General features: G+C 33.5%; 2 protein-coding genes across 2 annotated transcripts in view; both read right to left on the reverse strand.

Annotated features, from left to right (window-relative positions):
* Positions 1-466: 466 nt before the first annotated feature.
* Positions 467-15885, reverse strand: part of LOC123317332 — a 30107-nt gene continuing 14688 nt past the window's right edge. The window contains exon 2 of the mRNA XM_044903808.1: positions 467-1108. Within this exon, the coding sequence (XP_044759743.1) occupies positions 506-964 (459 nt within the window). The 5' untranslated portion in view covers positions 965-1108 and the 3' untranslated portion in view covers positions 467-505. The remainder of the gene's footprint in view (positions 1109-15885) is intronic.
* LOC123317333 lies at positions 7445-8696 on the reverse strand. The gene is made up of 2 exons (XM_044903809.1): positions 8497-8696; positions 7445-7884 (listed from the first exon to the last, which is right to left on the reverse strand). Exons 1-2 carry the CDS (start codon positions 8659-8661, stop codon positions 7627-7629), a joined length of 423 nt encoding a protein of 140 aa, XP_044759744.1. The 5' UTR covers positions 8662-8696; the 3' UTR covers positions 7445-7626.

Consider the following 15885-nt stretch of genomic DNA (forward strand, 5'->3'; position numbering starts at 1 on the left):
GTTACGTACACTTAACTATGAAACACCCTGCTTATACTCTTACTTTGTCTCTTGTTTATATAGATTGATATAAATGATGTTGAGTTCAGTCAATATATGCTAGAAAAGCAGTAGGCATTCAAATAATCCATAACTTTTTAGTAAAATATGAATTAAACAAAAAACTTCCTCTAAGTAGCCATATTCCCATTTAAAGCAAATTTTGTAATACTTACCAGTTTTTTCAATTGTGCAATATTCTAGAATCGCCAGTTATAGCATCTGGTATGTATATAGAACTTGGTACCAATGTGATTTTTAGACCAGGACATGAGCTGAGATATATCAAACGTATAAATAATTCGCCCAGAATAGAAAATAGTTATTGAAAACAATGAGGACATAGGTGAAATGGCTTGGGAATACCCAACAATATCGAAGAATAGTTCGGTAGTGTAATTCAATAAAACAAAAACTCCTGCTGCAGTAATAATAAATACTTGTATTAATAATAAATAACAATTTCCTAAAATCGGGCATAATCTCCCAAGGGTTCATAGTAATTAACAGTTTTACCATCTTTCAATTTGGAAGATTCTTGATGACTAAATTCTGGAAACGAGTTGATGTATACCGGCATCCTCATTAATGATCCTTCTTCATGAACAGGCTTCATTTTGACACCCACAGGTTGTCCGGTTGTCCTACTCAATGAAGATATCTGATTTTCTTGGTTACTTGATTTCGAAATTGATGAAGTTATTGGTCTTGGTCGTCCAGATTGGCCACCAGAAGTGATAGGTTTACTATTACGATGTCCATGAGCTACAGCTCGTACATTATTTATGGGTTTGATTCGATATGGATTCGAAATTTCGGGCCTTGAATTGATCGAAGGCTTCAGTCTCTGACTCTGAGGAACAGCAGGTTTGTTGCTTGAATTTCTTGAAGGGTACCTAGGGCCCAAGGGAAGATTTCCTGGCATTGGAACAAATGGGGATGGAACCCTCGGCTTCGACTGCCTCGATGTCAGATGAGGTCCATCATCTACATATTTTCTTCTAAGGTGAATGCCAGCAGTTTGTTGTGAAGCAGAAGCAATTATTCCCAATAATAATAAGAATGAAATCTGTAAATGAAATGTTCACAAGATTGACTCAGAATAGAAAATAAGGAAATATATTTCAATAGAAATGATCAAAAAGCAATACTTATATAGATGGAGTGGATAGCAGACAGAAGAAATAGAGGAATACTACCAACTTAATTGGCAGATGATTCAGTATGCATATATCATTTAATATTTGAGATCAAATATATTTTCAGTTGAGATTCGAAGCAATACATAGAATTAATCTTAACACTTATCATCTGAAGATAAGGGTGGACCCATTATACACTAGAACATATATGTATTTATAAGAGTACCTATCTGTTCAATATTTGATGTTTCTTTAGTGTGAAAGACGTCTATAAAAACTGTCTTAAAATAGTGGATCGTCGTAAAGGTTCATAACTCGGAACCCAGTAAAAATCTTGGAAAAAAATTTATTTCTGCGGCAAATTATTTCTTGTATGGGGAGTCCCTTTTCACTCCTAAGTTGTATCTATAAATGGTAGCAACTCATTTTTTTGGTTGAAGATATCATGCGCAAAAAGGTACCTATCTATAGATAATAATAGTAGAGTGATGGTGAGATGAATATTTTGAGTACAGCAATTCTTTTTTTAGGAACAAAAATTAGGTCATGTCCTCCTAAACCATGGGAGAGTGGAACAGTGGGCGAGAGAGACTCATTCATAAGTTTGTTCATCAGGAAAAACGATTTCCAATGACAAACACGATTGTTTATATGAAGGTTTTCATCATCAGATGTATCAGCGTATGAAATAAATATTTTCTATTTCAGAGTCACTTATTTCCGATGTTTTTTACTTTTTTGAACCTTTGTATATTTTTTTATATTTTTTCTTTTATTCAATTTTTGTTTTTTGAAGCAAACTATTATCTAAACTCAGTGCAGGAAACTTGGAACACTGATTATATCTCCCGACCATAGCATGGGTTAAGCTTCCCGCAGTCTATTCAATAGATGTTTTCTTGAATCTTTTACAACTATTATTAAAAAGACTTATCGTTTGTAAAACAATATCAATCGATGAAAGCAATAAAACTGAACACCTCGCAACTTTTCAAACAGTGTAACAAACAAAAATTATTAAATTTTCTACTTCCTAATAACAAAATAACGTTCAACCCTCTCAATCCCGAACTGTTCTGATGGCGTCCAAGATGGAGCCGCCACTAGTTGTGCCTTGTTACGAGTATGACGAAAGCTATTTACGATACCGGTAGTGCGAAATTTGAATTGAAATAATTTAGGTGGATCAAGTCTCCTACCTGAGCAAGTCTCCCCGACTCCCCCTACTTTATTCGACAAAGATTAACCGATAAAATTGTTGCTTCTCATTATTTATTTATTCATAAATAATCTGAATGACTGGATAATTGAACTCAAAATAACCCCAAAGTTTAGGGGGATTAAATTTGAGCAAAAATTCAATATAAAGTTGTTTTATAAAATCAATAGTTCTAGAGTGATTTACGATTGATTTTTCACAGAGAAAGTCACATTTTTGAACAGGTTTTCAGGAATAACCCAAAAATTACAGATTTTATAGAAAAATTTTAGCTTATCAGAAAACAAAACAAAGTGATTTTTGCACGAACTATCTGAGTGCAATGCGAACCGAGATTTGACATCTTTATTGAGTATGAATTCGCAAAGTAGGTATTAAATTTTAAACGTTCAACGTCAAATAGCAGGAGAAAAAAGACCAAAATCTGGAACAAATTTGTAGCACCTTTCTTGAAGTACTTGAAAAGAGCTTCAAAATAAGCAATAAGTGCGAATATTGATGAGGTTATGGTTTATGATATTCAATACTTCAGTATCATTCTGAGGTTCATACCATAAGCAAGTAATATGTCGAATTGTATGCACACATAGTGATACTCGTATAAAAGCACGAAGATAACAGGGTGTAATAAGCAACCAGGTCCTCTAAATTTGCTAAAAATCAGTTTTTGCAGTTGAAAATCAGGATCTTCCCGTTCACGTTGGTTTAGAAAAAGTGGCCTTAAACTCAGTTGATATTTACTGTAATGGTAATATCTGTACAAACTCTTCTACTTCAGTGCAAATTGTCGAGGTAAATACTGTTACTGTTACTTTTATGTTGCAAAAGTGCTAGAAAAGCTAAACAGCATTTAAGAAGTAGGTAAGTATAAATATACTCTATCTAAAATTATTTTCAACTTTTTCCTCGATCATCTTCAAGGTAAAAACCGCTCTTCTAAATGGGGCCCATTTCCTCTAATTCCAAAAAAAAAAATTGAAAATTCGATTTCTCTTGCCAAAATAATGAGAGCTCACTAAAAAAAAAGGCATTCGATCTAGAATGTCAGAGCCAAGTTTGAATTCATGGCATAGTCAAGATAAAATCCTGAAATTCTTGGGCAATATTGTTTTCGGAAATGGTCCGAAGTTTTTCTGCACTTCTGTTATTTTGCTTGGTTTAAATATGAGGGGGCCTCAAGGTCAGAAGGTAGTCATGACTGAAGGCCATATCTGAACGTGAAATTTCTCGGTATTTTCATTTTGGGCGTCCAACAGATAGGAAGAGTCTTCGACGGAAAAACGAATTTGATCCTGAATTGACCTTGAAGATCAAGGTCACCATCTGATAGCCAGACAAAAATCCCGAATATTTTGTACGTGAAATATTTCTCTTAAATGCTTTCCCGCAAAGATATTCTGACCATTCCGACACTTTTGTGATTCTCTGTATATTTAAAAAAAAATTCAGAAAGCAATATAAAGAATCTGATTCATGTATGTTCCGTGGGTTCCTACATTTTGTCATTTTTCAGTCTAACGACAATCCACTACTACACTGCAAGGGAAAATTTAGAGTAATTTCGTTTATCTCTTTCTTCAATTGCCTTAAAATTCTCAAAAAAAATCGTGACCCAAAGAGTCAAAAAAAGCGTTACCAATAATTCCTTTCAAACGTTTCCAATTTTACCATCCACCGGATGACACAAATGAAAACGACTTCCGTCAAAAGAAGGTCAATATTTTTTTTGGCGATATTTAGTTTTTTCTGTGAACTATGGTCATGTTTTTCACTCACCGTGGAACACATTTCTTCAATAGAGTAGCTGAATCTTCAGCATCCCGAATTGAACTGGATTCTGCATGACCTGAATATAAACATTTATACCATCTGGCGTTAACTAGATGCAGGAATGCCATTCATAAGAGGAAGAATCATTATTCCGACTGGTTTTCGAACAGTAAGCTTTTGGGAATCAAAATTATTCTATTTAATTATCGGCCTTTCACTTCTTCAAAGCATCAGCTCCTAGATTAAATTATTTGGAATGACTATGGGCATATACTCGAAAGGATTGACCAAACGGTTTATTTCATCTGTTATCAGTGTTACCTAGTGGCTAAATTGGCAAGAATTCCTTGTAAATTCTTGATCCCATTAACGACGTCTGCCATGGTAGTGCATTATACGAGAAAATATGAAGAATACTTGTATTTCACAAAGCGTTCAAATTCTCATTTGATAGTATCCAACTTATTTTCAAAAGTTGGATTCTTTGAATTTTTGGTATTTTCATGGTACGTAATGGTCATAATGAGAAAACTGGAAGACGTGTGTGATATCTTGTGTTCAGAAATGATTAATCAAATAAAGAAAAACTATATTCCGAAATTTATTTCATTCGATGAATCCGTTTGTGAGATTAAACAAAAAATAACATTTTTTATGGTTTTTTACCAGCCTGTATCTTTTAAAACGAGCCGATTCGAAAGAAATGGCAAAGGAGAGAAGTGCTTCTTTTGACCTCAACAATCTTCAATATTTGTACGAGTTAAAGATTCAGCCTGTATATAATTCGTAATAATTAATTATTCCCAGAATAACATGCAAATAAAGTTTACAGTTTGGCAAGCTGAACAATCAGTTTTAATAATTTGCACTCTGCACACTGCACAACTACTGAGCCATGACAGTGTTAATTTACTAGTATCATAAAAATAGCTCGTTCTCCTTCAGAATGAGAGAAAGTAATTAACATATTTCAATAAACTTAATATTCAACAGATGGTTTCTGAACAATATTTGAAAAAATTGGCCGTTTTGTTTTTCGTTAGGCCCCTCAGAAAGAAATGATGACATTTCTTCAATAAGTATGTTGTGGGAATGATGTGAAATTCGCTTGTTGCTTGATGTTAGTATACAGGATGTCTTGAATCGATAATAATTAGCTGCATCTTTTTGAGTACTCTGATTATAAATCTTACTTCTCTTTATCTAATTACGATTTTTCATCAATCCACTGGCCTGAGAAAATCGTAGATTTTAGTTAGGAAATTCAATGGAAAAAAAATAGAATAATATACAGGGTGCCCGGGAAATTGTGGGAAATCTCTCGGATTCAGATGAAAAATAAAAAATAGGAGGTCAAGTTCCTCCAAGATCCTCCTGGTCTCCTAAACGACGCCACTGGAAATCCATTTTACTGGTATAAATGTTAAACTATTTAATATAATTTGATGAAAATTTGATATGATAAACAGTAGAAAGGACCTCTTAAAATACTGCCCTTAAATTTAAATTAGCTTGTTTTGTTTACAGGGGCGGACTAGGTTGTACATTTTAATGCTTACATTTTTGACACCCTGTATGATAAGGAGTTAAAAAAAAACAAATTTGGATACCATGAACATGAGGCTAAAGAAAAGCTACCCTTGTCCATTGTCGATAGAAAGAACCGTTTTCGAAAAACAAAATAATAATAGAAGAAACTTTTTATTTCTATTGAAAAAAAAAACATGAATTCTATTTTTTTTGTCTGCAACAAAGTGTGATACGAAAGTTATTCAATGAGCAAAAAAGTTTTCATGTTATTGAATCCGACAAAATTACAAAGGTTTTTAACAATGCAGGTTTGGCCCAGAAAGGCACCTCAACAACATAGTCCGCCCCTGGTACTTGTCATCTTATTTTTTATGTTTTATCTGAATCTGAGAGATTTTCCACATTTTAGCGGACAACCCTGTATAATAAACTACCTCTGGCCGGTAGTAATGCTTTGATTCAATACATATTTACTATCTATATCTCACTCGAAATTCATTTTCCATATACAGAGTGTCCCAAAATCCGTGGTCAATAATTCGAATATTTTGCTTTTATACGGATCTACAGCCCTTGAAAGGTACAAATCTTAAATCATTTATTAATTACCTACCGCAGCAAAAAGTGAAATTTGGTATGACTCCTAGTACTAATACTGTGTAATTATATTATGAAAATTTCAATTTGTTGCGTCTTAAACAGAACTATTATACAGGGTGAGTCTTTGAGTTGTACACATATATAAGCAGTAGATTCTTGAAGTTTAAAGAAGAAACACTTTATATTTATAATTTTTTCCCAATCGGCTCGGTTTGAAAGATACAGACTGTTGAAAATCGTGAAAAAATGTTATTTTTGGTTCTATCTCATAAATAGTTTTATCGAATGAAATGAATTTCGGAATATAGTTTTTCATTTATTTGATAAATCTCCAAGTTTTCTCATTATGACAACTACGTGGCATAAAAATACCAAAAATTAAATGAACCCAACTCTTGAAACTAAGTTGAACGCTAGCTACTGAATATTTGAACGTTTTATGAAATAAAAGTATTCTTCATATTTTCTCATATAATGCGCCGTTGTCGAATAATTAATTCATTTAATTAAAGAGTATCTGTGAAATTTGCAAAACTGGGTACTTTGGCCCTGTTTGAAAAATCTACAGATGTTTAGCGTCACAGATTCAGCTAGTTATTCTGAAGGTAATTTTTTTTTCCAGGGGTGGTGGCACAGCTCATTAGGAAAACTCAAAATGGCTATATCTTTTTATAAGGGCCGAATCGGAAAAAATGGTATAAAAAAAGAGTGTTTACTTCGACCCCAAGAATCTACTGTTAATATTTGTACGAGTCAAGGACTCACCATGTATACAGCACACAAATTGATTCAGTAGTACCCTACAATTAAGTTTTCAAATCTATTTGTCTGAAGAACTGTGCATCTGATCGAAAAAGGAGAACAGCGTATTTGTTCGGTATAAGTATAAAATATTAGGTGTTCAAAATATTTCCCCAAAACTGGATAATACTGAGGTAAGAAAAGTTGTTATGAAATTTACCCTTGGAGCCCTCTTTGATACCTACGAACCCAAGTGAAAAAAATTCACAGAGAATAAAAATCCCATTTGAACATGAGAAATTTATTGATTCAATAAGTTTAATTCCAAATCAATACATGTTTCCGTAGATTTTCTAGTTTAAATCATAGCAGTTTTAGTCTTCGATCAAGAATGAAAGAAGAGAAACTTTTAGTGAATCTTAATTCATATTACAGATCACGTTCATGACTATTCAGAATACATTGATCTATAAATTGTATTACAATATTCCATTTTTTTATATGCTGGTCTGAAGATTATTAAGATATCATAAAATAACCAAGTATCACAATTATTGGTGTACGGGATTACATGGGACATCACAATCAATTATTCTGAATGCTGTTTTCAGATTTTGTGAATGGAAAATTTTCCACCTCTGGATTCACTGGTACTCGTAGCGGAAACTGCAGCATTTTCATGATTTGTTCGAATAAGATTTTCAGCCATTCCATACTCTGTAGAAATAGATGCTCTTTGGTATGATATTGCTCAGTTTGCACATGTTGTAGTTGAAAAGGTTCATCTTCGTTTGGTACTGGAGTTGCAGTGATTACAACGCCCAAAATCAGTAAAACGAAAACCTGAAGAAGAAATTCACTCTCAAAAATTTACATGAAATAAATGATCGAGAAATATGTATTGCCCAAAATAATTCATGATAGTAGTATTCTCACTGCTTGAGTTCAGCTCAACCAGTTGTTAAGGAAGTCTAGAAAACGAAGATCACCAGGTGACAGTGTGAGTTCGCCGAAGGATTTCTACCATTGGTTTATGTCAAGAAAGTATTGAGAATATATGAAATTTACTTCTATGCGAAAATCCAGAATTATGAAAAAATTATTCATTTGCACTAAGAAGTAGTGAGCTGAAACAAATCAACATTGAATTGCAAGGTTGAAACTTGATATTTTCAAACCCAATTATCAAGAAAAATGTGAGAAAAGTTGCCATATTTGGCACCATTTTCTTCACGGAATATTATTTTTTCGTATTCTTGTCGCAATAGTAGGTATACTGAAGTGTTCTCACAATCTCATTTGTTCAAGAAAAAAACTAAGAGATTAATTTTTTTGGCCCAAAAATTATAAAATAAATTACATTACATTACATACTTTAAGAAAATTAGATTGAAGTAATCATTTCTTCTGGATATTAGGTACACCTCTAATTTATTATACATTATTTCTACTCACCAGTTCAATATGCATTTTCAAGGTGTTCAGTCTTGGACAACTATTGGAGAACTTGAAATGATTTCGATTTTGCAGGCATTTTATAGAGAAAACAATATGACTATCTGAAATCTCACAAAACCACACGAAAAGGACACGAACAATTTTTTTTGTAGAAGAATGCATGAGTAATCGATTTAGTTAATGCACTTCCCCATTGATTACCACTCGTGGAGTTTCCACGTTATGATTTTTATCGATATTGAAATATGTTCGTGAAAGGAATTGTGACAAAAGCTGATTCATAATTTGAATGATATATAGATATTCAATTAAGTCCTCATTATGATTATCAATCAAGCTAATAGAATTCATGACAATTCAGAATTCAGTTAAAAATATCAAAAAAACAATTCGTCCGACGAATCCAACAGCACAATACATTCGAAAACATTTGAGAATCAGAGAACAGAGAAGGATGAAGAGACTCTTATAACACGAGGAATCAAAAGGGTCCTTTTCATTCCAAAAAGAAGATTATGTTTATATTATTCAAAAGAAATTATGTGCACACTCAAATTCTAGTCGAGAAATAATTATTGATGATTTAATAAGTTGTAACGAAAGTATTGAAGTGCCACAAAAAAAATTCTTAGTTTCGACAGAGTCGTATATTTGAAATCTGTGAAACAAACATAGACATAGAGACATGGACTGAGCAATGTCAGCATGAAATTGGCTTTTTTTATAGAAAGAGAGAAACGCACGTCGGGAATGCAGTTGTCTCTTTTTTGTTCACAATGTTCACATAGAGGTGAGTGTAGACCAATCAAAATTCTAGAAAGAGACAACTGCATTCCCGACGTGCGTTTCTCTTTGTCACTTTTTTTGACCGTATTTCATGCATAGATAGAAAGGAAAGGCAAAGTCCATGTATATATGTCTATGGAAACAAATCAGAATTCTAACCTTCAAGTCACAATAATTCTTACTTGTAAGTAGGAATTCTGAGATGCAAGTCAGAAATGTCAGAATTCTGACTCGCAAGTAGGAATTCTGTGATACAAAAATCAGAATTCCGACAATATGTAAGTCGGAAATCTAAGATGCAAGACAGGAGTAGGGCTAATATAGGTCTAAGGACTTTTTTTTTGCATCCGATCTGAGAATGTATTCTAGGCTTCTTGGAAGAATTTTGGATGAATGAAATGAGATTCTATTTTTCTCTAGGCTTGTACCAGAGCAGAGCTGTGCCAATACATGGTACTTAGTGTCTTCACTTGAGGTTTTTTCGTACTCCCGAGCACTTTTCAAAACCTCCGCTTAGGGCTTAGTGATTCGAGCAAGTCGGAATTACACGTTTGAAATTTTTTTGTAGCACTGCAACGCTTTCGTAGAAATTAGATCCGGAAGACAAAAAAAACGTTGCATCAATTTGTGAAAGAAAATGAACAATATTTCTACCTATTACACCATAGAAGAAATTAAATTGAAATTATATATTCCATTCAAGAATGATTGACATCTTGGGTGGCTATGAAAAATTGAATTTAAGTTGTTAATAGCCCATAAGTTAAGATTTTGTGTTGCGGAATTCAGGGTGGAATTGTAAATGAACAGTGATCTATTATAAGTGAATCTATGCACTGAACCACTGACTGACGATAATTTGAATTTTGTACTGCTGTTTGTGTCCTTAATTCATTCGTACGAATTGAAAACATTATTTTATCAATTCTGAATGCAGATTAATATGCTCTGAATTTGAATATTTCTTTTTTTCAAATGCTTTTCTAGGTTATATTCATTTATTCCAGTTTTGTGATTAAAACTACAGAAATTATTGAAGCTCTTTTATGATCAGATATTAAGCTGCGTCTGGACTTTCAAGTCCTACTGGGATGTCAATCATTCTTGAATGGACTATAGCAATATTCATTGGTGACTGTAATACAGAAATTTTCAACTATTTATTCCAGGACAATTTGAGATCAGTATTCCCAAATTTCTGTTTTTCCCATAGTACAGGGAAAAATTTCAAGATCTTTTGAATTGGAATCAATTAAAAATCACTGAAAATTGCAAGATCTTTTGAATTGAAATCAATTAAAAATCACCTAGGTTCATCATTGTCGTAAATTATTGATGAAAAAAACAATATAGAAACCAATAATACTGTAGAATTTCGAAAATGCGGAAGTGGAATTCTATATCGAATCAATGAAAATTTAAGAGGAAAATCTTTTGTTGAGCATTCAAAAGAACGTTACCTATATTTCAATTGAATAATCGCCGTCCAATCATTAATAAAAAAGTAATTCGTTCAATACTGCTTGGCTCCTCAAAAAAGTTCAATTTCGCCATATAGGAATCCAAAAATATGTAGCTCAAATATGTCGAACAGTTTCTGACATACCGAATTTTTTTATACTCGAGTCACTAGAGTGTAACGTTTTCAAATCTGTGGTAAGCAGCAGCTTCGAAATTTAATTTCGAAAACCAGTCAAAACTGCAATATTTTTCAATAGCTTTTTCTATAATGAATTTTTTTGCCCATGCTGTCTATTTTTTTGATAGAACATTCGAATAGCTCATTTTTCCCGTGGAATAAGTCAGATTTCAATGAACCTCTCACGTAAAAAACATGATACCTTTATTTCTTTATAGACCTATTCATAGATCGAATTGCAAATTAACCCCTTTTGATTTACCTAATATCATTATAATCCAAAATTTTTAATTTTTACGTCATAGGAGCCTTAATATTGGTATAATAAATAGCTTGGATAGGAAATTTCGATGTAAAACACGATCGGGTCCCTTGATAATGATATTCTGTTTCATATTATTTCTTTTGTTTTCCATTTTATAAAAAGGGTTAGCCATCCATACTGCTGATGTCAAATATTAGACGATCGAAAATTTGTATTAGTTCCTATTGTCTATAATATTCATGCTTGATTTTTCTCTTCAACGCTGTCGCCTGTCATGTTTTCTTTTGTTTTTAACCGAATACATTTTACTTTCAGTCATTCTTCATTTGGTGTATGGTAATTTGGCATTATTTTACCTTTTTGTTCCAACGAATTTGATGCAGGATTAACATTAAGGCTCACTCATTTCTTCGACTTCTATTGTACTTCTTCTGAGTAATTAAGCCTGCTTTGAATTCACTGATTCAAACGGCCATTACAACAACTGAGAAATTGATGGGGCAATCAAATTTTTGTGAAATAAACGCCCATTATAACTGATTCTATAGAAATTTTATGTTCATTTTTGGTATCGCATAGTTCAGGCTAGTCAGGACAAGTTTGAAATAGGTACTGATTGCAATCATACAAAAATATATATGCAAATTATTTCATTGTCTTCGTTATAGGATGAGCAACGTATGTCTCAATTGTCTCTCACAAACTTCAATAATCCGAGAGGTGGAAATCGTTCCCATGCCCTCCACAACAAAGCAAGCTAGAGCAAAAACTGGCCACCTTTTATTCAGGAACAACTCACTTGATCCTCTTCTGTGTTCTAACAATTCCCTGTACGTCTCATACATCAATCACAGGATAACGCGGTTTCCTGTAACCAGCTGACCCTCTGGACCTTGTGCCGTAACGATTTGTTCCAAGATTTACATTCCGTTTTTTTTTGCATGCAAAGGGTTGGGAGCCTCTTCCGGATGACAGCGCTCGTATTTCAAATTAATTATTTCATTAAGAAAGATTAATATGTTGAGGATTTGAGCATATACCGTTTGTATTTTTTCAAATTGTTCGCTTATCTTAATGAATCATCGTTTTTGTTTTTGACTGCGATTGTGGTTTCAATGTTTTTTTTATGGTAACCCTCTTTGTGTTGGACAGGGTGGAACAACGGTTGGGTAAATACCCAACCATGCAAAGTTGGTTTAATAATGTGTGAAAAACAATATTGCGTGTTTTTAAAAGTGAATATTTTTCAATATAAAGTAGAACTTAGCAAAGTACACGAACCGTTTCGCCAAATATCATCTATATTCCATTCATTTCTATAAGAGCAGTCGGCTGGCCATGGAATAATTTTCTCAAGATTGTGATCACAATTCTCATCCATATCCTTCGAAATAATGAAACATTTTTCGGGTATTTGGACAATTTTTATTCGTTATTCTTAATACATCATAGCACTGACGTTTGGGTAAGATTCTTCACGAAAACTCACATCATACTGTATCTACTATCTAATTTTAATCATTTTTGCAGTAATTGAGTCAAAATTTGTTAAAAAAAGTACTTGTACAGGGTGGGCAAAAATCGTTGTCTACTGAGGGGATCTCGAGAACAATAAGAGCTAGAAGAAAACGTATGGCACAATTCCGAACTCTTTTTCGGAGAAACAAAGAATGATGAAAACCGTAGCGTCTTACGGTTATTCGTTTTTGAGGATTTCGAAAAGTTCTCATAACTTTTTTTCCTTTGAAGTTACAGAACTGCAACTTGAATCTCCTTATGCACTCTTATCCGTAGAATCAAGTGATGGAAGATTTTTTCCGATTCAAAAATAACGAATTCAATAAAAGTTTGCGTTTAAAAAACGCAAGTTCGCCCAATGATTAGAAAAAAATATTTTGAACTCGTCAGTGGATTCTACGTGAAACAGTGCCTGCAGAATGTTCAAGATTCAGATCTGTAACTTTAAAGACAAAAAAATTATGAGAACTTTTCGAAATCATCAAAATCTCATTTTTCGCTAATATCTCAAAAATGAAGAATCGTAAGAGGCTACGGTTTTCCCAATCTTTGTTTCTCTAAAAAAGAGCTAGAAAATGTGTCATCGTTTTTCTCTTACAGTTCTCTAGATCCCCTCAGTAGACAACGAATTTTTCCCACCCTGTACATGAATCTGTGATAATGTGATATTTGAGGACGTTTTAGAACGTTTTTTCCATTTTATAAAATCGTATTTTCTTATAATATTTCTTTTCAGGACAATAATTATATAATATATAATATATTCTCAATTTGCATCTAAACTTCATGAACATTCTGTCACCAATTGAAATTAATGAAATCTATAAAAGTAAGCCTCTTTACAAATTCCTCGAAGCAAAAATTGAATTATATGTTAATTCAATTCGTGAGACAATTTGGCTATATGGTCTGTTGAAAGTTCTTGATATGTTCGCTTTTGTTTTGGTTTCGAGTTTTTTTCCGCATTAAATTATATCCTCTAACTCTGCTTACCTGAGTCAGTGACTCGTATATTTATTTTTTATTTGCTTCATTCATTTCCTAGGTAAAATGAGGAATTCTCCTCAATTTGGGTTATCACTTGGTTTAAACTGAACAATTATGAGTTCCATTCATGAATTTTTCAAATGCACCCCGGAAACTATTCAATACCATTCTTCAAATATGAGGTTTTAAAATTTAAATCGCTTTGTTTCTAGTTTACAATTTGGCAACAGCGCCCACTAGAAAATAAAAAGAGCAATGGCTTGTTTATAACATAACAGCTGTTGATCTACAGCCATCATAAAGCGCGTACTCACTGGCGAGCCTCAACAGCAACCGGCCATAAAAATCCCATAAAATTTTACGATCTTCCTCGTTCGTCGCAGACTTCATAGACAGCCATCTTTGTCTCTCATCAAGATAGATAGTGTATTTTTTGTCCTTTATTATCCACGAATATTTCAGTCCATGTTGTCAGTTTGTGCAATAGAAACGAAATGCTTCAAATTTTAAATACCCCTTATTATTTTTCATTTTTAAGGTACTTAAAATATTATTTTTTTTTTTGGAAACGGTTGAAATGGTTATTTCAAAATGTGACGTTTCAAAGATATTTCATGAAAAACATATCATTATCGTCAGAAGGATTATTCCCTATTTCCATTGTTAATTGAGCGCTCATAGCGAAACAAACAAAATTAATAAAATATCGGAAGTTTATTAACACAGAAATTATCGGTTTAAGTGACAAACTTGACACAACACAACAATGCATTTCAGTTATTTTACAGCGGATGTACGAAATATTGTTCAACTTTTGAATCTGGTTTTTCAGTGCCAGTCCTCTCTAATGTTACTTCGATTTCATAAGCAGTTGTTATCTTTATTGTTGTCAGCAGTTGTCATCATGGATCGGTTTACAAAGGAAGTGTAAGAATAAAATCGAATAGTTATTTTTCTTTGCAGAAATTCTTACACTATTTTATAATCTTCACAATATTGAATTTGCAATTTGACCCAATACTCAGAATATTTATTTCAAACTTAGAAATGTACCTAAGTAAGTTGATCAATGTTGTAAATTCATTGAAAAGTATCGGGAGAGATGTTCTGCTTCAAAAATAAATCCACGGGTCTCAGCTTTTTTCTGAAAGTGGTGAAACGTTGTTCTGTTTCGTTTCCAGTGGGCCATCGTGAATATGCAAGAAAGACTTACCTTGCGCAAAAAAATTAACGCATATTATGGAAATCTCAAATGTATTCTACAACTGAAGGTGTTCTCAATGATAATTATTTTTATCAGAATTATGCATGCATATGTTATCCACTTTCAACGGTTTTCTTCAATACAGATGTTTTTTTCCCAGCAGGAATAAAAAAAGATGATATTATCAGATTTTGAATGTATGCTCCATTCTAAAATCAGTTGTTCTCGATCAATTCTAGTGATCAATAGTTTTTCTTTCGTTTGACAGGGAGACAGGTATGAATGTCCGAAGACCAGGACAGGGTAGACCACGGGTAACAACTGCCATTCAAGAACGTTACTTGAGAGTTTCTTCGTTGAGACAACGGTTTGCAACCGCTCGCCTCCTTCAAATTTAGCTTAAGCAAACTCATGAGGTGCAAATTAGCACTCAGACAATAAGAAATCGCCTAAGAGAATATGATTTAAGGCCTCGTGTCGCGGCAAGAGGCCCATCTCTTACCCCAGCCCATCGAAGGGCGCATTTGGATTTTGCGAGAGAGCATATCCATTGGGAAGAGGCCGATTGGGAAAGAGTTCTCTTCACAGATGATTCTAGATTCTGCCTCTATCATTGTGATCGACGTTTCCTTGTGTACAGACGTCCACATGAAAGATATGCTCAGTGCAATTTCCTGAATACTACTGGTTTCGGGGGAGGATCGATTATGGTATGGGGTGGAGTATATTTGACTGCTCGCACAGACCTAGTGGTCGTTGATGATGGAGCTATGAATGCTGATAAGTATATAAAGAACATTCTTGAAGAGCATGTAGTGCCATTTGCCCCATACATTGTTGAAAATTTCATTTTTATGGACGATAATGCCTGACCCCATCGTGCGCGCATCGTTCAGGAGTACCTTGAAGAGGTTGGAGTCTCTCGAATGGAATGGCCAGCAAGAAGTCCAGATCTCAATCCGATTGAGCAGGTTTGGGACAACCTCA

The sequence above is a fragment of the Coccinella septempunctata genome, chromosome 1, assembly GCF_907165205.1.
Source record: "Coccinella septempunctata chromosome 1, icCocSept1.1, whole genome shotgun sequence".
Taxonomy (NCBI): domain Eukaryota; kingdom Metazoa; phylum Arthropoda; class Insecta; order Coleoptera; family Coccinellidae; genus Coccinella; species Coccinella septempunctata.

Excerpts from the sequence above, each read along its gene's own strand:
- LOC123317333 (XM_044903809.1), bottom strand. The coding sequence starts at position 8,661 with ATGCATTCTTCTACAAAAAAAATTGTTCGTGTCCTTTTCGTGTGGTTT. Across the intron at positions 7,885-8,496 it reads TGAAAATGCATATTGAACTG|GTTTTCGTTTTACTGATTTT; the intron begins GTGAGTAGAAAT and ends TTTCTTCTTCAG.